The sequence below is a fragment of the Dromiciops gliroides genome, chromosome X (genome assembly GCF_019393635.1).
Source record: "Dromiciops gliroides isolate mDroGli1 chromosome X, mDroGli1.pri, whole genome shotgun sequence".
Classification (NCBI taxonomy): domain Eukaryota; kingdom Metazoa; phylum Chordata; class Mammalia; order Microbiotheria; family Microbiotheriidae; genus Dromiciops; species Dromiciops gliroides.
The window spans coordinates 10831769-10855435 of NC_057867.1; the positions used below are offsets into that span (position 1 = coordinate 10831769).

Below are 23667 nucleotides of genomic sequence, written 5' to 3' on the forward strand. Positions count from 1 at the left end.
CTTTCCAACGTGTGCTTTGGATCGCAGCATAGACTGACAATGTCAAAGCTGGGAGAAAGCTCGGGGACCATCGAATCCAAATCATACTCAGAAAGAATAGCACTCCACGAATGCTCCGCATGCTCTAAGCAGGTTGAGTCATTTCAGTCATATCTGACTCTTCACGACCCCATTTGTTGTTTTCTTGGCAAAGATACCAGAGTGGTTGGCCATTTCCTTCTCCAGCTCATGTGACAGATGAAGAAACTGAGGCAAACAGGGTGAAATGACTTGCCCAGGGTCACACAGCTAGTAAGCATCTGAGGTTGGATTTGAACTCAGGAATATGAATCTTTCTGATTCTCAGCCCAGTGAACCATAGACCACACAAACCAGAGATGTGTATGAGGTAGATGGGCCAGAACAGAGTGCTCCACTGGTACCCACCCGTTTCATGCCAAGGAGAAGGGAGGAGGCCACTAGCACATTAGGTAGATCCCGTATGGCACATTTAGAGGAAGATGTAGACAAGAATCACCCAGGATGGTCTTCCATTTGCATCACTTGAGGGCGTGCCCAAATTGATGCAAACACAGATCCATTTGGGTAGTGAGTTTATGAAGAGGAGGATCCTGTACAACCCAGGATTTCTAGCCAAGAACCATAGAGTTGATACAATCTTACACATTCCTCAAATGCCTCAAACATAATAACATGTTTTGTTTATGCCAAAAACAAAGCGAACAAAGTGAGAACATAAGAATGTCTTTTCATTTTCAAAAGGTTTGGAAATAAATATAGTTAGGCAGTTTCTGGATATTTCCTTCATAGGAATCAGTTACAATTTTAAAAACACATTTAAACACACTGTGTTAGCAATAATCCAATTTTATACTTAATAACGAAGGCATCTGGAGATTATCTCAAAGAGGAAGTGCTCTGTTTGCAGAGTGACCCCTGCTCCATCTCTACACAGATATCACATAGGAGTTTTACTTGCCATCATCTTTATCCTCCTTCTTTTTCCTCTACCACTTTCTCAGAAGCTTCAGTTGCCCCTCTTCAAGCACTTCGGCTTCAACTTTGCTGTCTTATTACCATTGTACAGTTACTTTGCCTCATCCCACCAAGGGCGTTGTTTTTGCCACGGCATCAACAAATCTGTCAAGGTTTGGAAGTTGTTAAGCTGGGAGAAAAGTCTTGTTCTGTTTAGAAGCAAAACAAGGATTTCTGCAGGCACAGAAGCCTGCCTTTTGCTATTTTTTAAGATGGTATGGAGTGCTTCCTTTTTTCTATCACTCTTTATCTTGTCAGCTGTTGTCATTTCATCCAATTCCCAGCTCTATTCCCTCAGCACAGTTCTAAGAGCACTTCTTCAAGCACTTTGAAAAGGTGTCAGGCATCTATCTGCACATTCATCTTTTGTTCTTCACGGCACATTAGGGCAAAAACACTCAGAAGCAAACCTGGGGGCCTCAAGTCTGTGATCACTTTTTGTGATGTTCTTGCTTTGTCATCTGCTAATGTAATGTAATGTTCAGGCATGCTATTCACCTAAACACTCCCTCAATCTTGGTCTAGCCAATTCCAAACATCACTCTTACTTGAACCTTGCCTTCTTTGAAGGGAAGTTTTTCAATAAGGGTATTTGTGACCAGATGGGGCTCGTCTGCACAGCCCAATCTGTTCTGTCAAGGCATTAGTCTTCACCCAGACTTTCCTATAAGATCTCCAAATCTCTCTCTGGTCAAGGGGGCGATGGGCAGAGAACTCAGTGCCCAGAGAATGGTCTAGTCAGCACAAAGCTGACCCCTAGAAGAAAAGTTGTCCTCAAGTACTCATTTTGGAGAAGAGACCTTTCTCTTGAATGGCCTGCAGGCAGCTAAGCTTGAAAGTAATGTCCACTGGAATATGCTGATAAATCACCCTTCTTACAAATGAGGGGCTGGCGTGGCGATCCCTAAGTGGAGGGAGGGGCCAGGCTCTGAAAAGCTAGTGAATTCTGTTTAAAAAATGGGGCTTAAAGTAGAAAACAAGTAGAAAGATTCTGTACTGGAGCCAGAGCTATCATACCTCTCTTATACACAAAGTATTTGAAAATGACTTAAGAAAACCTTTTCTTTTTTAAGATATGAAGGGACCACATACCTCAAAAAGGCACAAAAAAACAAGCTTGAGCTATCTTTTTCTGAGACTTGAAAGGCAGTAAAAGGGGAGCAACACTCAGCAGCACTGAAGCAAAATTTGATGGGAAGTGTTCTTTTGGCATAACACTGGCTATTCTGAACAGATCAATGTGGAAAAAAAAAGAAAACCTTCAAGAGAATCATCCTGAAAAGAAAGATGGCTAGTCTAACTTCCTCTGTAATTAAAGCCTGGCATTGCACACAGCATGCTAGGTCTCGGTGACCTCTAGGAAATCAGACTGCTGAAAGCAAGAAGCTCTTGATGGATAATCTTGAACAGTTTATCCATGTGGTCTCCCCACTTTGGACTCAGTGGTACACTGGAGCCTCATATTAGGGATGGTGGCTGAGTGTTGTGTGTCAATATTAGCTGATTCAATGATGCTTCCCATTATGTGTACCAAGCTCTCCTTCAGAATCACATCTTATAATGCACTATACAAAAATATCTTTAAAAGTCCACCATGCAACAGAAATCTTGACACATGATTTGATGGGAGGCAAATGGAAAAAAGAAACAAAACATTTTGACCATCATAATCCCTGGAAACAAAAGGGGAAAGAGGAGAGATGAAGGGAAGAGGGTAGAGGGAGAGAGGAGAAGAGAGAGATGAGCTGAATTAAAAGCCCACTATTCATTAAAATATTTTCACTAAGGAAGTGAAGAAATCAACTCCTGATTAAAAAAACCCAACAAGCCATGTAAACAAATCTCTCCTTGGTCACTGAGGGCTCCTTCCAGCACTCCCTTCCTATTCTTGTTGATTCTGTTGGAAACCCAATGAGAGAAGATCAAGTTTAGGCATGGCAATGTTTTGCCACCAAGGAAGGCCAGCCGTGTGGTAAGCTTCATTTGTCCTAGGCTCAAACTGGCTCTGAGGTGCAAATCCTCGGTCTCTTGTAGGCAGGCTGTCTGCTGGCTGATGAGGCACCGTCAGCAATGTTGAGGCTGCTCTGCATGAAAAGGTGAAGGCCATGCAGCTCCTCCAAAAGGAGATAGTCCAAATACCAGTTCCATTTCTTTTTCTGCAGGCAGAGAAAAAGCACAGTAACAAAGTACTCTATTTAAAAAAAAAAAAAGGTGTGTAAACTTTATTTTTTGTCTCTTTTATATCTTTGAATATTGTCATTTTAAAACATTGTGGACCAAACACTAAATAAGACGAACATGTTTGTATATGTAGTTGCCAACCAGAAGCATGCAGAGGGGCATCCTTCTCCCTCTAGATACAGACTAAACTCCATGTACTATCTTCCAAGCTGGCCTGTGTGCTTTGTGCTGTCTAGTCACCTTCCTTCTGTTTTCTTCTGGTAATCTTAAAATGATTCAGTGGTCTCTTTTTCTTTCCCTTCTGTCTGCAACCCCACACTCACCTCCACCACCTACCTTTTGGTGAACCTATCACTAGCCCCCTCCACCACCTGGACAAATTAAAAGAAAAACAAAACCCATAGAGTCAAGCAAAACCAATGCCTTTAGTGTCCCCGTTCCAAAGTGTGTCTCATTCTATACCTTGAGCCTCTCACCTCCGTCAGGAGGTGCGGAACCTGCTACATCCTTGCTTTAGTTGAGCAATTCTCAACTCTTTCTTAGTTGTTTTTCTTTGCAATGTTGTTGGTATTCTATAAATTATTCTCCATTTTTTCCTCACTTGGTGCTAAGTATTTTTACCAGTCCTTAAGACATGTATGCATATTCAAACTGAACCACAGATGGGCTGGATTCACACGAACAAAGTTATATTTACTAAGTTAAACTGAACCCAGAAGTGCTCGCCGAGCCAACTGGCACTTGTAACTCCAATAGCATTTGTTATCGCACTGTGAGATGCAAGTTAGATATTTTCCCAACCTCTAGGAACGTAAGGGCTAAAACAGCTCATACAGATGCAGGCATTTGTACATTCACAGGAGATGACCATCACGCACCAAGACCTGTGCAGTTTCTGTAATCAGGTGTATTACTGTCTAGCTACATCTTATACAAACATGTACAAAGGGAGACATGTAAGACACCAATAGCAAAAGTCAAGCTATTAGATACTTGCAAAATGTGTGTGCAAATCTTGTGCCAAAAAATGTGTACACTGGCCACAAAAAGCAGGCTTTTCAAAAACCTCTCAAACCAATTGATTCAGTAGATAAGCTTTCATTTAGTGGACTGATGCTGAAGCATGCCTTTTGATTTCTGGCAGAGAAGTGGTGGGTGAGAAGTATGGAAAGAACCATACAGTGTGAGAGACATGACGTATATGCGTGTGTGTGTTTTTGCTTAACTATATTTATGACTCAATTTATTATTATAAGACAATCTTCTCTTGGGTGAAGAAGCAGGGTGTGAAAGGTGAGCGGGGAGACATACTGGGAGAATAACTAGGAAGCGATAGAAACATTTAAAAAAAAATCAACAAAACATTTTAAGAGACCTTTGAAAAAGGTAATACGATTGCTAATCATTTGAAATTTCCTTTAGCATTTACCTGAATGGCAGACAAAGAAAGTTCCTTTTCTGTTGGCCATCCCTTAAAGAAGAGAAAAGAGTCTGTTAGTTAAATCACAGGAAAATAAATTGAGTCTTCTCCACATTTTGAATAACTTCAAAAACACTGAAGATCTCAGGTGAAAAAGATAGAGAGGTAGAGGATCATGAGGTCTGAAAGTATTATCTATTTTCAGATTCTGATAGAGTATCAGGTTCTTATGCTTAGAAAAGTTCCTTTATTACAAAGGAGAATTCAATGTGGCATCAAAATGACAAAAGAAATATAAAATGGATCAATTAGCATTTAAAAAAAGAAAAGAGGAGTCTTCTCAAGCTACTGTTTGTTTTAGCTTCTGGGAAAGGTTCTATTTTGCCCTCTTTCTTGGATATGAACTCCACCTTTCCTAGTTTCACATTCCCTTTAAGGCCTGAAAACAAGCTAAACAAGAGAGATGATGGGAGAAAAGAATGGATGCTACCTATTTGCCTTGCTGTGGCTCTGTGAAAGCAGAGGTAAGCACGAGCTAGTCTGCAGCTGAGCACATACCAAATGAATGTTTGGTATCAAAGGTTTGAAGGCGATGTTGGGATACAGAAGTCACTCGATTATCCCGACTGGGTCCAGCACAAATTTCTATCATCGAACTGACCCTTCACAGCAGCAAGGTGATCCTTTTACTCCTTCCTGATTAATTTTCTACTGAGGGGGCAGCTAGGTGGCACAGTGGATAAAGCACTGGCCCTGGATTCAGGAGGACCTGAGTTCAAATCTAGCCTCAGACACTACTAGCTGTGTGACCCTGGGCAAGTCACTTAACCCTTATTTCCCCACAAAAACAAAACAAAAAATTTCTATTGAATTCCCTAGAACAGCCTCTTCAAACTCCTCCTTTCCTCAAGCCTTGCACACCATCCCTTCCTGCTCTCCTTCCGTCATACTTTACTGAGAAGAGGCCATTCACTAGAAATGGCCACTTTTCTATATCTCAGACCCCCTTAACAGCATCCTCTATTTTCCCCTCCTTTAGTCTGATGAAAAGGCAGCACTTGTTGCCAAGGCCGACCCTTTACCTCTCCATGTCTGCTGTCACAAGAACTCCCTCTCTAATTTTCTGTCTTTCCCATCTCCTAGCTTACTCCCTGACCCATACAAAAATGCCTAGGTCTCTCTAATCTTTAAAAAACCCTTCAAGTGACCTTTATCCCCTCAATCTATCTTCCTATATTCCTATATCTCTCCTCTCTTTCAAAGTCAAAATCTTAGAACAAATTATTGACACTATGTCCCCACTCCCTTTCCTTACTTCTCAACCCTTTGCAATTTAGCTTCCATTTGCACCACTTGATTTGAAACTATTCTCTCCAGAGTCATCAATAATCTACTAAGTGCCAAATCTAATGGTTTCTTCTCAACTCGAATCCTTCTTGATCGATCGATCTCTCTCTCTCTCTCTCTCTCTCTCTCTCTCTCTCTCTCTCTCTCTCTCTCTCGCTGGCTCGCTCGTGTCTCTCAGATTGTCTCTAGGGGTTTTGGGGACTTAGCTCTCTCCAGATTCTCCTTTTATCTCTCTGACTGATCCTTTTCCATCTCTTTTGCTGTATCATCATTTATTTCTCACTCCTTAACTGTGGGTGGAACCCAGAGGCCTGTCCTGGGCATGCTCTTTTGGTGAACTTGTCAGTGCCCATTGGCTTATTATCTCTACACAGATGCCTCCCAGATGTAGCTCTAGTCTGTATCATGATTTCTTGTCCCACTTCTCCAAATGACTCTTGAATTCACCATGCTCAGAAGAAAACTCCTTGGATTTTCACAAAAACTGGCTCCATCTCTGAACTTCTTTGTCTCTTTAAAGGGTACCATGATCCTTCCAGTCACTCAGATTTACAACTTCAGAGTCATCCTTGACCCCTTCCTCTCCCTCACCTCACAAAGCCAATCAATTGCCAAATCCTGTCCACTTAAACAGTACAGAATCTCTCACATCTGTCTCCTCTCTGCTAACACAGCCACTCTCTGATTTAGGCCCTTCTGTCTCTCACCTGGGGCTACTACAAAAGGCCCCTGCAGGCTCCCTGCTCAGCACCCTCTTCAATCCATTCTCTACGCAGCTGTCAAAGTTGTTTTCCTAAGGTAAAGATTTAACCACGTCAGTCTGTTAAACTCAAATTTCAATGGTTCCCAGCTACCACCACAAATACAAACTGTGGCTTGGCATGTAAAGTCCTTGCCAACCCACCTTTCCAGCCACATTCTCCATTTCTGTACTTATACCTTTCTGTACGTGGCAGCCTAGCCAGAGTGAGCCACTTTGCTCTTGTGAGAAAATAATTATTAATAATGAATTTCAGGCAGCTAGGTGGCACAGTAGATAAAGCACCAGCCCTGGGTTCAAATCCAGCTTCAGACCCTTGACACTTACTAGCTGTGTGACTTGCCCCGCAAAAAATAAATAAATAAAAATTTAAAAATGGCTTTCTAGGGGAGACCCAGAGATCAGTTTTAGTATCTTCTCTCCCTTACCTCAGAAAGTTCAGCTCTTGCTGGGATAAGCCCAAGGGAACAAAGGAAATAGAGATTGAATCTTTTGTTTAGCTAAGAGAAGACACTGGAATTTGCCCTTTTGCATATTCTTTAGACCACCCTCAAGTCATGTCAATCAATGGAACTGAAAGATGCTATAACCAATTAGCTTAGATCAATGTATAATGATCGGCTTCTATCTAAAGTGGATAAAACCCCATGCCACGCCAGGGTCACTCTCTCTGGCCTCTCAGTGTGTGCTTTTCCTTGTAGGATTATACAGATATGAAGGCCTGAGACTAGTGGAGAAGTTAGGGAGATATGAGGTCAATTTTTTACTGGTTTATATGATATTAATTAATAATAAATTCTTACTGCCAAAACGGGTACAATAGTCATTAATATATAAATAGCAATTAATTTCTAAAATACAGTATTAGCAAGAATTAAAAAAAAAAGCAATCCACAGTTTAGCACAATAATTTTAAAAGACACACTCTTCCTCATGAAGAACATACCATCTTCTATCCTGGTGCCTGCCTGGAATGCTCTCCATCCTTATGGCCATCTCTTCAATGTTCTGGTTTCCTTTAGCATACAGCTTAAGAACCACCTACTTGGGGGCAGCTAGGTGGCACAGTAGATAGAGCACTGGCCCTGGAGTCAGGAGTACCTGAGTTCAAATCCAGCCTCAGATACTTGACACTTAACTAGCTGTGTGACCCTGGGCAAGTCACTTAACCCCGATTGCCTCACCAAAAAAAACCAAAAAACAAAACAAGAACCACCTACTCGATGCACGTGGCTTCTCTTGGTCCCATCCCAGTCCCACCTTACCCTATCCCAGTTGCTAACACTTCCTATTTCCACCTGAATTCCTTTCTATTTATTTGGTATATATTTTGTTTTCTCTCTCACACACATACGGACACAGAGAGTCTTCCTTGATAAACATTCAGCACCTTAAGGTTAGAGACTGCTAGCACTTTTGTCGCTGTGTCCCTAGCACCTATCACAATGCATGGCATACAGCAGGAGCTTACTAAATGCTTGATGATTGAACTGGGGGCCTGGAGCAGCAAGATATCCAGCAACATAAACCTCTCACAGATTTGAGTAATTCCCACTGTTTGTTGCTGAGGTGACTTGATTTTTTTGAAGCCTTGGAAAATTAATTAGTCAAGCTTTTAAGTTGTTGCTTCACTAAGTCTCATCCAGAGAAGCTAGTTAACTTGGTCTGTCTCCAGGGATTATTTGGGCTGATATTTAAAAAGGACTCAAATTAAATCAATAGGAGCCCCTAGTAATAAAGCCACATACCTTTGACACTGCCCCTAGAATTAAGGCATATAGATGATAAGTTTTTGGTGACTGAAGTTCAAAGGTAACCCTCTTAGAAGACTGATCAGCGTTAAGGCCTAGTATTTTCTTAGCCCATATAGAACCACCTGTTAACAACTGCACAAAAGTAGGTTTCCCATTTGTTAAAGAACAGTGCCCTCTAGTGCTTGGAAAAAGAACCAGCTCCCCATTAACCATTTTAACCATCCAATGCTATTTCCTTAAAACACATTGAAATTCAACTCCTATTTTCCAAAAAAGATGAACTTTTTATCCTATAGTCAAAAGTCTTTTTGTCTGCACTCAAAATGGCATTTTTTTGCTGACAGATTTTATTCTGATAGTTCTGAAACATTGAATACACTTTCCCTCTCCCCAGGTACATTCCCAAATACTGCTCTGTAAAATCCGGGGTCATGATTGTAATGGGTACATAAAGGGAAGTGGCTTCTCTCAGCTTGGCTACTCTGGCCCCCACACTGACTCTAATCTGCTGCTTTTTACTGTGCTCTTTGCATCCCTGTATAGGTCACTCTTTGACCTATACATTCGCATTTCTTCACTCTGCATCATATGCAATCCAAGTCTTCCCATATTTCTCTGAATTCCTCCTGTCAGGCCTTATGATGCAAGAGCATTTTATTCCGTTCATTTCCAACGTGTTTGACCATTAGTAAGTTACTTAGTCTATGATTTCTTGTCAGTGGTTTGCAAGTACAGACCACAACCCTGCTATTTTAGACATTGCCTTACAGGTAATATCAGAAACTAATCTAGAGAGAACCAAAGGAAAAACACTGCTCTGGGGAAATCATGGAAGGGCCTGACCATATAATAAAGCTATGTAAGGACTCTGGTTCATCTACCTTGACCTCTTCCTGATGGTCCCGTGAGGATGAGGCATCATGGTATAGGAGAAAGAACACTGGTCTGGTATTTCAGAGATCTGGGTTCTAGATTCAGTCTGGTCACTAAGTAGCTGGGTGTGTCTGGCCAAGGCACTTAGAATCACAGGATTTATATCCAGAAGGAGCCACAGGGGTCATCCAACTTTATTCCTGTTTTACTGAGGGAGAAACTGACACCCAAAGAGGTCAAATGACTTGTTCAAAATCACAAAGGAAGCAACGGAGCCAGGATTCAGAGAAGGTCCTGTGACATCCAAACCAAAGATCTTTCCCTCATGGCCTGGAAGGAGGCTCTCCACAACCAGGGGCCGTTGTCTCACTTGTCTGAGCTAAGTGATCTCTCAGCCCCTTTCAACTCTTAAGAATCCCTCATTTCACAATCTCAGGCTGATTTGCCTGAGGTCAACCATCACAAAGCCACTAGCTACAGGGCCACCACTAGAACCCAGGTCCTTTTGTCCCTGGCCTGGAGCTCTTTCTGCTCTGCTGTACTGGCCCTAAAAGGCCCTCCCTTTTTTATATTTAATTTACTGCATATTTCAATGATTAAGAACTGTTGAGAATACCAAACCAAAAGAAATTCAAGCCATAAGGAATCAGACAGTGAAACCAGACTAGGCCAGAATGTCCTAGGTGGCAAGGTGGATAGTGTGCTAGGCCTACAGTCAGGACGACTCCTTTTCAAATCCGGATTCAGACACTTTCTAGTTGTGTGACCTTGGGCAGGTCACTTCACCCTGTTTGCTTCAGTTTCCTCATCTGTAAAATGAGCTGGAGAAGGAGACAGCAAACCACTTCAGTAGCTTTGCCAAGAAAACCCCAATGGGGTCATGAAGAGTTGGACATGACTAAAAACAACTCAACAACAACAATGTCCTAAGGAAATACCGCTAAACTTCAGGTGTTTGGAATCCTCATACTTAAAGAGGCTCCTCAAGGAAGGCCGAAACCAACTAATGCAGAAAAATGAGGCAGTGATTCTTGTCAAGCAAGGCCAGGAAGGGCAAAGCAGAAGAGAGACACAGGACAAAGAGCCATTCGACTGTGGGTTGTCAGCTGAAGGTCAACCAGAAATAAGGTTAAAGCATTCCTGAATTTTGATATGCCACTTTTCAGGATTATATCGATTTTGTTAGACAAAACATCCTTGGTATTGTCCTGACAATACTATAGGAGATTCAAGAGAAATGGAAGACAAGAGTACTCACTTCATCCCTCTGTGCCTCAGTTTGCTGGAGGAGCTAGGGGGAGGAGACAGGCGTTGGACCTCCAGGGAGCCTTGGCAGCTCAAGACCTAGGATCCAGTGATTTGCCTTGACCCAACAACGTCACCATAAGCAATAGCACATACTTTATCGGACAAGCTAGCTAGACTAGAGGAGTTCAGAGTAAATTAAGTCATCAGGAATGATCAAGGAAAGCTACATGAAAGCAGACTTGAGAAAAAGATTGGGGGGGAGGGAGGGATTTCAAACTAGGTGAACATAAGAGTGAAACACCCCTGCAGCCACTTTAGTGTCCCTACAAAACAGGTCTCCCACAATGCTTGACATGAGGGGTTTTTTTTGTTGTTGCTGTTTTTTTTTTGTGGGTCGATGAGGGTTAAGTGACTTGCCAGGATCACACAGCTAGTAAGCATCAAGTGTCTGAAGCTGAATTTGAACTCAGGTCCTCCTGAATCTAGGCCTGGTGCTTTATCCACTGTGCCACCTAGCTGCCCCATCCCACAATGCTTGAAAGGAACAAATTCCTCAGATTATTATTTACTCTAAACCAAGACCCTTGAGAGACCACTCAGCCCAGTTTTGACAGCTATGGTTTCCAACCTTTGAATATTACCCCTTTTTAATAAAAGGTAGCATTGATGAAGCAATAAATTATGAGGTAGTGAGAAGCAAGAAAATGTTTTCAAGGTACCACAAAACAAGTAATCCAGGAATTCCTATGTGCTTTTACCTGAAGCAGAAAGTAGACGGAATAGGCCAGTAAGGCTGGATGATTAATTAGATTTAAACTCTTCTTATATTCCCGTATTTTAGTTTTTTCTAGGATCTCAGGATCTATGTAGAGATAGTGGCCTTTTTCAAAGGATGTAGATGTCCAGAGGCAGTCCACCAAGGAAGTCACATACTCATTAAATTCTTGGTAGGTTTTGTTGAACTTCAGCCTTTCCTGGGGGGGGGGGGGGGCGGGGGAAAGAAATCTCATCAACCAGACTGTGATAATAAGCTGTCACCTCCCTTCCAAACATGCCTCTGTCACCCTCCCCCAGCCAGGACACCTAATAAGGTCATGCTCAGTTCCTGATGAGAGATCTGCTAGCCCCAGTCTACCCTCAGTACCTGGCGAATCAGTTCGTTTTCCTTGGCAGCAGTCAAGTTGACACGATATCTAACAGAACAACAAAATGCAACACAATTGCATGAATACCGGCAATGGCATGCAGGCAACTGTATAGTTAACATTTTTACCTTCCTGCTGTGAGATTGCTACACTCTTCTGGAGGAATAAACATGTACATTAAGTTCAAAGGCAATCCGATGGTTGGCACAGAGCCATTCTCTCTCTTCTATGTTAGGAGAGAAAAAGTATGGGCCTTGGTAGAGAAAGGGACACACAGAGGAAAAATACTGCCATCGCCAGGGTCGGGGGTCAGTGGAGGGGGGGGAACAGGACCATGACTCCCATATAGCTGAATGGGCACAGTTACAAAAACTCAGTTTCAAATATCAAGTTATCTAGTGTTTGATTTTCTTTTCTTTTCTTAAAAAAATTATTTATGTATTTAGAATTTTCCCCACCTTACATGTAAAAACAAATGGAAACATCAATTTTTATAACATTGTGTTCCATGTTTGATTTTCTTTCTTTTTTTGGTGGGGCAATGAGGCTTAAGTGACTTGCCCAGGGTTACACAGCTAGTAAGCACCAAGTGTTTAAGGCTGGATTTGAACTCAGGTCCTCCTGAATCCAGGGATGGTACTTTATCCACTGCACCACCTAGCTGCCTCATGTTTGATTTTCTAAAAGAAAAATTGAAGTTTAAATGAAGGAACAGGAAGCTACTATAAATAATGCTGACCTCTCCCTTCCCCATATATCCCAAAATATTCAAAACAGTATTTTTTGTGGTAGCAAAGAACTGGAAACGAAGTAGATGCCTACTGTTTGGAGAATGGTGAAACCAAATGTGATACATGAATATTCTGTGTGGTAATGGAACATTAGTGTGCCATCAGGAAAAGGAAAAAAGAGAAAAAAAACAACCAAGAATTCAGAGCAGCCTGGGAATACTTCTAAGTTCTTTTTTGTTTTTGTTTTTTTGCAGGGCAATGAGGGTTAAGTGACTTGCCCAGGGTCACACAGCTAGTTAAGTGTCAAGTGTCTGAGGCTGGATTTGAACTCAGGTACTCCTGAATCCAGGGTCGGTGCTTTATCCACTGCGCCATCTAGCTGCCCCCTTACTTCTAAGTTCTGATGCAGAGTGAAGTAAGTCAGAACCAGGAAAACAACATAGACCATGAAATCATGCAAATGGGAACAAAACAAGCAAGCAAGCAAACAAAAACCCAAAGGCCACAATTATAATGAGCAAGTTTGTCTTCAAAGCCTTGAGGAAATGTCTCCCAAGCTTTTCTTGGCTGAAGAGGGGACTGTCAGGTGGAATGTTATGGGTTTTCTAAACTGCATTTTCTCCCTTTTTCCTTTGTATTATTTGTTACAAGGGATGGCTCAATAGGTAGGGCAGGGAGAAGCTTCTATTTAGAAACAAAGGTGATATAAAAACAAAAGGTCGATTAAAAAAATGATTCAAAAAGAATGATGAGTACATCAGTCCTGCTCAGCAAAAAAGTACACAACCTGTCAAGTTCTTCAAAGTGCATTTATCCATCCCAAAGTCAGCACTGACACTATATAATAGACCAGCAACAGGAGCATCCCATAGTGGACAACCATACCGCAGAGAAATGCCATTCTTTTTCCTGATTATGAAGACCCCGGCAGAAAGCAAACTGAAATCGTGAATGGATTATCAACAGTAAGATGGAATTGCCCTTAGAATTTGGAAAAGGCCACATACCTGTACATAATATAACAGAGGTGGTTGAGGGTGATGGTGTCTGAGGTGAGAAGTGCTGGATAGAAGACCCCACGAGGAAATATCACCACTAATGGAATGCTATAATTGAGATACATGTCAGACACCTTTAGGGAACAAAAATACCATCAGATATTACTCTCTAGTTCTCAATCAAGTGTTAACAAAAATAGCATCTGCATAAAATAAAGTGTTTACCTATTGTTTATTACAATATTACAAGCAATTACTCCATCAGGTCAAAAGTCAACCATCTTCAAAGGCAAAATAGGCAACTATAAACCTGCTCTCTCACCTAGTGACCCAAATTTCTACCTGACTGGTCAAGAGTCAGGTTAAAGAATTGTTCCCAGAAGGCTATGTAACAAATAACATGAGAGGCTAGGGAGGACAGGCAACGCTTTACCATTAACACATAATAACCCATTCTGGAACATGTTAACAGTTGAGCAAGTGAGACACAAGACAAAAATTACTTCTGATAAAGAGAGGGGAGTCCAGAAAAGGTTTGGAAGCATTGTCAGTGCTGGCTGGGAGAAGACAAACTCTGTTATGACAGAAAGGTAGGGAGAGATCCCATTGGTGGGAGGGCTTTAAAGCAAGAAAAGTTCAAACTTGGAGAAGTTAGAATCTAGATAAGGAGACAAGGGTCATTGTCAAGGATGTCATAGATTTCCCTAGGGCCAATCTTTTTTTTTTTTTTTTTTGGCGGGGCAATGAGGATTAAGTGACTTGCCCAGGGTCACACAGGTAGTCAGTGTCAAGTGTCTGAGGCCGCATTTGAACTCAGGTCCTCTTTATTCACTGTGTTATTTAGCCGCCCCCACCAGGGCCAATCTTGTAGCAAGAAAAGATAGACATTTCCCTTCTTATTTCCATGGTATTAGGTAATTCCTCAGAAGTATATACCATCAAAATCTTCAACTGGTTTAATTATGTTCATATGATCTTCCAACACCTGGGACAACCGATGCCAAAGAAACATTTAAATTAGAGACCATTAAAATGTGTAGACATCACAAGAAATGACCACACAGAATGGGATGCTTACTATCTCAAAGAAATCCAAAATAAAATGGAGCAACAAAGTACTGTTATTCTCTAAGCGCAGAGCCATCGTGGATAGCCATCCCACGTAGTTGATCAGCTCACTCATAGAGTCCAGGGCAATCATGGTAGTGTCCCTATAATCAGAAAGCAAGCAATTCAGACACTGGCATTCACCAAACTCTTTAACTTCCAAGCTGTTCTGTATAGAATGGGGCAAAAGTCACTACGTGCATGTCTGCAAACCCTTCCTGTGGGTATTCCAGACCTTGGTACTCCTTTGTACGGTAAACATAAGGAGCATGCTCCATGAAAGCCCTGACAGTCCATTCCTAGGAGACAAGGGTCATTGTCAAGTATGTCATAGATTTCCCTAGGGCCAATCATTTTTTTTTTGGGGGTGGGGGTGGGGCAATGAGGGTTAAGTGACTTGCCCAGGGTCACACAGCTAGTGTCAAGTGTCTAAGGCTGGATTTGATCTCAGGTCCTCTTGAATCCAGGGTCAGTGCTTTATCCACTGCGCCACCTAGCTGCCCCCAAAACAATGCTTTTTAAAAAGGTATATTGTCCAGATGGCTGCCACTGCCCTGCCACCTCAAGATGCCAACATTAGAATATACTGACTCAAAAGTCCAAAGTACACAAATTTCAACAACGACAAATGAAATGCTACTAGAACCTTTGCAGCTTGGCTTCCTGAGTTACGTAGCTGTTGAAACCTTCACTTAAACCAACCTGGAGTTGGCAGATGCTTCAACAGTGATTTAGTCAGGTCTTTGGATTTTTTCTCTTCCTGCTGAGGGTCAGAAACTAGAATGTTCTACATTCTTCTCAGACTAACTTATTTCAGCTTTTAAAATGAATCACGAATATTCTTCCATTTACACTAAATTGACTGGGATTAAATTTCCAGTTGGAAACAGTATGGCAAAGGGAAGTAGAGTTAATGCAGGAAGGTGAGCCCATGCAAAACACCACAGTATCAGGCTTCCAAACAGGCACTAAGTGGTGCCAAAATGAGTTCCAGATATAAAGCTTTGCAAAAAGCGAGACAACAGCCTGGGTATTTATCCAGCAGCCTGGGAGGCACAGGGCACTGAGCCTCTCTCCTGTAGGTTTTGGCCTAGTGCCATCTACCTGACAGAAGAGAGACTTCAAAAATTCCAATTTCAAGCCCACACAGCCTTTAGTCCCTAAGGAGCAAGGGGTATTTAAACAACCCAATAAAACGATGACCTGCCCAGGACAGTCTTTCTGCAGGGAATGGGAAGGATGCTCAAAGGATTCCAGAAGACTTTGTGTTTTCCTCAGCATGTGGAACACCCAGTGTGGAAATGCCTTCTGCCAACCCGGAGCCCAAATGTCTGTGAATTAGTAGGTAAGTCCCAAAGAGTTGCCCAAGGCACACAGAGATCAAGTCATTTGCCCAGGGTCATACAGCTAGCTAGTAAATATCAGAGGCATGATGAGAACCCGGGTCTTCTTGACTCCAAGCCCAGCATTCTATCCACTTGGCCAAGTTGCCTCTCTCATCTCTAAAGTATAGATGACACGAACGTTTACAAAACTGGCAGCATATACATTCCAAGAATTAATAGTAAATACTGGAGAAGTGGATGAGATTTTGTACTTAATGATTTAAGGACTTTAGGAAGAACGTCTTTTTTAATGTTTAGAAGTGTATATAAACAGTGATCTATTTTTTTAAGTTTCCAAATTTTTTTTCTCAAAGAAAAAACAAAAAATTATTCCTCCATTTTTGGAACTACCTCAGACCCAAAGCAAAGCAAAAGGAAGATCACAGATTGCAAAGATGAACTTTGAAAATAAATAAACAAACAAACAAATGAATGAATGAATGAATGAAATATTTTTTAAAAAGGGGAAAAAAGATGAACTTTGAACGACATTTTTAAAGGGAACTTAAGTGTTTAAATATCGTTCCTTTATAAGAAGCACTCTCACCTATTAACTCTTCACGTCCCCACTGGAAGTAGAGAAGAGGAGCGATGTGGAGTGCAATAATGACTAAAAAAAAATGTAAGACAATGGCCTGGGCCATCTTTATAACCCACTGCCCTCCCCGGGCTAAGACCACCACCCCTACAACTTTTACCCAAGAGAGATCTTTGAATCTTGTTTGTGCTAAGTAAGAACTAAGAAATATGGCTAAAAGGACAAATATGATTTCAGGTAAAAGCCTTTGGGGTCGAAAGAGGTAAAAATCTTGAAATTTTAGGCTCTTCCTTTTATCTGGAAAATAAAGTAAATCCCAGGCAGTACTTTCCAGTCCCAGTGAGCAAATGAAAGAAGGTGTTAACCAAACTCCAACAGGACAGCCGAAACAGCTGAGCTTACAGGGCCTTCTCCATCTATACCCAGGACTGTCTTTGTTCACCTGATTGAAATGAAGAGCTGTTTTGAGCCAGTGTGACCCTAGTCTTTTAATTTGCTTGTTACAGAACAAACATCACTGAAGACTAAAATGATTCATTGTTCTTTCATGTGATAATAACAACAAAAGTACCTTGCACCAAAGGATTGTAGGGCGAGACAGGAAACATTTTCTTTGCAGTATATCTATCACTAAGTGGCTGGAAGCCTCAAGCCCCAGCCCTGGCTCAGGATAGACAGGCCTCCCTCCCTCAGAACCCAGCATCCCCGCCTTCTGGAGGGCTGGGGAAAGACTTACAGAGAAGTGCTCATAGTGGAATTTGTGCTGACCTCTGTAGCATGCCACAACAGCCAGTTCTTCAGCAGCTGTTTCAGGTTATACAGAACACTGCACTGAAGGAGGCAAAGGAAAGAAACCATTACCCACAGTGCTCTGCTCTGCCATCGCACCTGGGCAGGCCAAGCACAACCAGCAAGGACTTGAACATCCAGGGCAACCCCTCTCCCAAGGCAACAACAATTCTTCCTACAACATGACCCTGAGGAGATGCTTGTTAATAAAAAGAGGACCATTGGCCAAGGCTCAAATACTTCTAATGATAGGGGAAAGCTCACAACTTCTTTTTCTTTTGTGCGGCAATTAGGGTTAAGTGACTTGCCCAGGGTCACACAGCTAGTAAGGGTCAAATGGCTGAGGCTAGATTTGAACTCAGGTCCTCCTGAATCCAGGGCTGGTGTTTTATCCACTGTGCCACCTAGCTGCCCCCAAAGCTCACAACTTTTATTTATTTATTTATTTATTTTTTAGTGAGGCAATTGGGGTTAAGTGACTTGCCCAGGGTCACACAGCTAGTAAGTGTTAAGTGTCTGAGGCCGGATTTGAACTCAGGTCCTCCTGAATCCAGGGCCAGTGCTCTATCCACTGTGCCACCTAGCTGCCCCAAACGCTCACAACTTTTTTTTTTTTTTAGTGAGGCAACTGGGGTTAAGTGACTTGCCCAGGGTCACACAGCTAGTAAGTGTTAAGTGTCTGAAGCCGGATTAACCCTGCCCTCTCTCCTAGCTCTCCCTTACAGAGATTAAGCATGTTCCCTCCCTTTTTCCTTTGCTGGGCACATCAAAGATCTGAAGGCATCTATTGCTTCTCCCGTGAAGCTCACTCTGATTGAGCCTTCTCTGGGTGCTCACTGTAATGATGGGCAACACCAGGCCAGGGAATACTTATTTTCTCTTCACTTGTCCCATGGGATTAGTTTTTCTCTCCAACTTGAACAAACTGTTTCTCTGCTCCTTGAAGGCAGTCTTGTACTTGTGTATCCATCCAGGAAGCCTGGAACAGTGCTGGGTTACTGATGACCACCTGGACAGCCCTTTATGGTTTATAAAGTGTAGTCCCCATTCTCATCCCATGAAATAGAATCTATAAGTGATTTCATGTCAATATTAACAGAGACTGCAACCACTTGAGAATGCAGTCTGCTGGGGCTAAATAATTTCTAACTTTGTTTTTTTTTTTTCTTTTTTTCTTTTTGCAGGGCAATGGGGGTTAAGTGACTTGCCCAGGGTCACACAGCTAGTAAGTGTCAAGTGTCTGAGGCCGGATTTGAACTCAGGTACTCCTGAATCCAGGGCCGGTGCTTTACCCACTGCACCACCTAGCCGCCCCCAATAATTTCTAACTTTGTAAACCAGCCTGGTAAGAAGTCTCTCTTCACAGAGCTGGGCTGGCCACCGAACCACAGACATTCTATACGTTGTTGCGCCCCTAACTCCAGGGTTGTCCAGTTGAACAGGCCCCTGCCAGAGCTTTCCCAGCCTTGGAGGACACATGATCACCTCCGTGCTATAAAGAGGCATGGGGTGGGGGTGGGGGGACAGCTAGGTGGCGCAGTGGATAAAGCACCAGCCCTGGATTCAGGAGGACCTGAGTTCAAATCCGGCCTCAGACACTTGACACTTACCAGCTGTGTGACCCTGGGTGAGTCACTTAACCCTCATTGCCCCGCCAAAAAAAAAAAAAAAGGCATTGGAGGATCCCAGTGGAGGCATGAAAATTGTCTTCCTCTGTTAGATCAATAAGAAAACTGAGGTTCAGAGGTGGTGACGGATCAGCAGTCACCAGTTGGGCGGCAGAAGTGGCTTTCAAGCCCAGGTCCTCCAACTCCCAATTATTCAGTGTTTTTTGGACAACACCATCCTGCTTTCTCATGGATTTGGAAAGTAGACAAGGAGTCAGAATTTCAGGATCGGATTTCCCCATTATCATTCAAACCATAGCCATGAGAGAAAAATACATATTTAGAAATTTCTAGATTGTTAAGTAATCACTTCACATGAGAGTTCATGCTATTTTCTCACCTAGAAAATAAATCTTAAGGGAAAGTGAAACTTGGCCCCTCTCAGGTAAATTACATCCATACTGTTCCTTTATATGCGGCTATTTCATAAGTGCCCAAACCTTAATTTATCTTCACAAAGGGTCTCTGGGCAGCTGGCATAGTGCAACACCAGGCTTGGAGCCAGAGAAACCATGGGTCAGATCTCGCCTGTGTGTGTGACTGGGGACAAATCATTTAATCTCAGGTCCTTTGATAACTCCCTTGAACCTACCTATTGGGGAATTATCATGTGAAAATTTGTATGTGGATTTATGTAGAAATGTCATCTAGTCATTAAAAGTGTAGGGTCCATCCCTATGAAAAATTCAGTTTAAATTTTAGATGATGATGGTAAGATTTTGGCAACAGGAAATAGAAAGTGGTTTCAATTCTCAGGAATGAATCCACAGTATATGGATATGGGAAATAAGAAGGATAGTGGGCTTTGCTGTTGTTTTTGACATTGTGGGAATGCCCTCCCCCAAAGCAGATCACAACCTCACTCTGCTTTAATAGGTAGGTTCGAAGGAGTTGTCAGAGGACCAGAGATTAAATGGTTTGTCCCTGCTCACACAGCCTGTAAGCTTCAGAGGCAGGATCTGACCCACAGGTTTCCTGGCTCCAAGCCTGGTGTTGCGCTATGCCAGCTGCCTATCCCAGAGACCCTTTGTGAGGACAAATTAAGGTTTGGGCACTTGCAAAATAGCCACATATAAAGAAACAGTATGGATGCAATTGTACCTGAGAGGGGCCAAGTTTGTTTTTTGTTTTTTTGGTGAGGCAATCGGGGTTAAGTGACTTGCCCAAGGTCACACAGCTAGTTAAGTGTCAAGTGTCTAAGGCCGGATTTGAACTCAGGTCCTCCTGAATCCAGGGACAGTGCTCTATCCACTGCACCACCTAGCTGCCCCCCTAATAGGTTGAGAGGTGTTTTTTTTGTTGTTGTTGTTTTTGCAGGGTAATGAGGGTTAAGTGACTTGCCCAGGGTCACACAGCTAGTAAGTGTCAAGTGTCTGAGGCTGGATTTGAACTCAGGTCCTCCTGAATTCAGGGCCGGTGCTTTATCCACTGCACCACCTAGCTGCCCCTATTTTCTGTTTTTTTTGTTTTGTTTGTTTTTTTCCTTTTTCTTTCTTTCTTTCTTTTGTTTTTGCAGGGCAATGAGGGTTAAGTGACTTGCCCAGGGTCACACAGCTATTAAGTGTCAAGTGTCTGAGGCCGGATTTGAATTCAGGTCCTCCTGAATCCAGGGCCGGTGCTTTATTCATTGTACCACCTAGCTGCCCGAGGTTTATTTTCTAGGTGAGAAAAGAGCATGAACTCTCATGTGAAGTGATTACTTAACAATCTAGAAATTTCTAAATATGTATTTTTCTCTCATGGCTATGATTTGAATGATAATGGGGAAATCCGATCCTGAAATTCTGACTCCTTGTCTACTTTCCAAATCCATGAGAAAGCAAGATGGTGTTGTTCAAAAAACACTGAATAAATGGGAGTTGGAGGATCTGGGCTTGAAAGCCACTTCTGCCACCCAACTGGTGACTGCTGATCCGTCACCACCTCTGAACCTCAGTTTCCTTATTGACCAAATGGGGAAGACAATTCTTATGCCTCCACTGGGATCCTCCAAATGCCTCTTTACAGCGCAGAGGTGATCCTGGGTTCTCTGAGGCTGGGCCTACGTAAAAAGGTAAAGTAATAGCTAGCATTTGAATGAATGCCACATTAATGCCACATCTAGGTGGTTAGCACAGCATCAGGCAGGACGGCAAAGATCTCTCTCAGGTACGATCAGATGATAACTGCTTTGGAAAAGTATTGCCAGATGTTGTGTAATGACATGCCTAGAAAAGTAAGAGCCAGTGGGTTTCCAATAAAGGTTGTCAGTGGGGACTTTTTTGGGGGGTGGGGTGGGGGGTGAGGGGGAGGGGTTGTGTGGGAGGAATTGTTTTTTAAAAGAAAAAGCCAAGGGTGATATAACCTCAAGGAGACTTGGAAGAGGATAATGAGCAAAGCATTTTTTGTTTATTTTCTGTTTATTTCTTTAGCTCTGGTATGTTCAGTAATAAAGGTTCGTAATTTAAGATTATATTCTTTTTTTTTTTTTGGTGGGGCAACAGGGGGTTAAGTGACTTGCCCAAGGTCAAGTGTCTGAAGCCAGATTTGAACTTAGGTCTTCCTGAATCCAGGGCTGGTGTTTTATCCACGGCGCCACCTGGCTGCCCCCAAGATTATATTCTTTAATGAGTATATTTGATTGTTGGTCTTTGTTCCAAGTGCGCTATTCCCCACCACCCTCTGCACTGCTTTTGTACTTGCTTAAGCCATAGAAGTTTCCTCTGTTTTTGTGCCTAGCATAGGGGCGGTGTAGAGGAGGTGCTCAAGCACTGCTTACTGATGGCTAAAGCTGCTTTATTTCTCTCTCTCTCCCTCTCTTTCTCAAACAGGCATCATCTATATTGCGAGGTAGCCTCAGCTTGGAAGCCCATGTGACTGGCAATAACCCAACATAGAAAAGTTCATTATTTTACCTTAGAATACATGGAGGATGTAAAGAAGAGTTGTGTCAAGGAGTCACAGAGAAATGGCTTGATTTCTAAAGAAAAAGCATGCAAAGGGTCAGTCACCTTTCTGTAAATCTCACTGGGCATTTATTTCCTAAAAGGAACTCCCTATTTGCTTGTTACATACCAGAGAAATTAATCAGGGGAATCCAGCTGAGAAGCTGCAGGTATTCTGTTCGACAAGAGATGCCATCCCATAGAGGAAGACACTTATACAGGAACACCTCGCTGGAAGGAAAGCCCTCCTGCAAACACAATCAAAGGTCAGAACCTCTTTGACCAGCCAAATGCTAACTAGCCAGCAGTTTAAAAAGGAAAACCTGGGGCAGCGAGGTGGTGCAGTAGATTCATGAGGACGTGAGTTCAAATCTGACCTCAGGCATTTGATGCTTACTAGCTGTGTGACCCTGGGCAAGTCACTTAACCTTCACTGCCCTGCAAAAAAAAAAAAAAAAGGAGGGAAAACCTGGCAAGAGCTGGAAGGAGCCTGGCAAAGCAGGATGGGAACGGCCCAAAACACTCACCCTGAAGAAGATAGTTCTGCTTTATGAGAAAAGGAACAAGCTGAATGTGGCAGCATTTTGGCTGGATTTGGCCAGTCAGGAAGGACAGCTTCACTCCTTTGTTTAGTCATATTTATTTAACATTAGGAGTTTTATTCAAGATTTGACTCATTATGTCTGTTTGTCTTTACTTAGCGCTAATTTTATGAGAAAACTTTTTGGCCAAGAAATCCTGCCTTACCTTTGTAGTGAGCTTGGCCCCGTAATTACACACCAAGTGATGAGCTCACTCCCTGGCCTACTGTGATGCCTCCCAGACAGTGGATCCTGGTGGCCTACCACGCATCTATCCTCTCATGGATTGCTTGGACCAGCTGGCTATTAGAGTCCCTTGCAACTCTGACATTTTATGAGCCTATCATAAATGACTTCATGCATTCAGCATTACTGGCCCATGGGCTTTGTTTAGAGTTGCCCATGGGGAACCCCAAAGCTGTTGTGAAACACTAGAAGGCCACAGCACATTTCCCTAATTCAAATCAACTGGAAGAGGAAGAGGCCAGTCTGGATTACCTCTAGTGAAGAGCCTTAATTAGAGAACATTTCCAAAGTTAGTCCTTTCAAGTTCCTAGACAGTAACTTCACCTGCAGACAAAATGTTCCCAAGAGCCTCCATACCTAGAACAGGTGCTCTTAGGTAACCTATCAGCACACCCCAACTTCCAGTGACCCTCCACCTTGTATTGGCTTTGTTGTCCAGATCGTACATATCTGAGCCCTATTTGAACTCGGGTCTTCCTGACTCCAGGTCTAGTATACTGTGACAACCCCAACCGCCCAGGGATAAAGCAGGACTTGTTTGTCCCCAAAGCCCCAGGAAGAAAAAGATCAGGATTGTAACTAGGATTTCCTGCATGTAGAGAATGCCCTGGTGAAGAAACTCCCTCTTTCCCAGTGCAAGTCCCCACTTTCTCTGCAATGTCAAGCTCTACAGAGCTTCCTGGATTGTGGAGAAGTTAAGTGACTTGCCCAGGGTCACATGGCCACTATGTGCCCGAGGCAGGCCTCAAACCTCTGTCTTCCTGGCTTCAAGGACAGCTCTCTATCTGCTAGGGCACAATGCCACTTGGCCCCAAAACACTTATGTGTTTGCTGACTGAATGTCTTGCTTCCACAATTCCTTTACCAAACCCTTTGTGCTGTTGTTTAGTCATTTTCAGTCGTGTCCAACTCTTCTGTGACCCCTTTTGGGGTTTTCT

General features: G+C 42.7%; 1 protein-coding gene across 1 annotated transcript in view; it reads right to left on the minus strand.

The window, feature by feature from the left end:
- Positions 1-221: 221 nt before the first annotated feature.
- CENPI (centromere protein I) overlaps positions 222-23667 on the minus strand; it is a 54958-nt gene continuing 31512 nt past the window's right edge. Inside the window, exons 13-21 of the mRNA XM_043974793.1 lie at positions 22033-22150; positions 21873-21937; positions 17259-17353; positions 14571-14703; positions 13502-13626; positions 11763-11811; positions 11377-11592; positions 4646-4687; positions 222-3191 (exon numbers count right to left, since the gene is read on the minus strand). Of these exons, the coding sequence (XP_043830728.1) occupies positions 3030-3191; positions 4646-4687; positions 11377-11592; positions 11763-11811; positions 13502-13626; positions 14571-14703; positions 17259-17353; positions 21873-21937; positions 22033-22150 (1005 nt within the window). The 3' untranslated portion in view covers positions 222-3029. The remainder of the gene's footprint in view (positions 3192-4645; positions 4688-11376; positions 11593-11762; positions 11812-13501; positions 13627-14570; positions 14704-17258; positions 17354-21872; positions 21938-22032; positions 22151-23667) is intronic.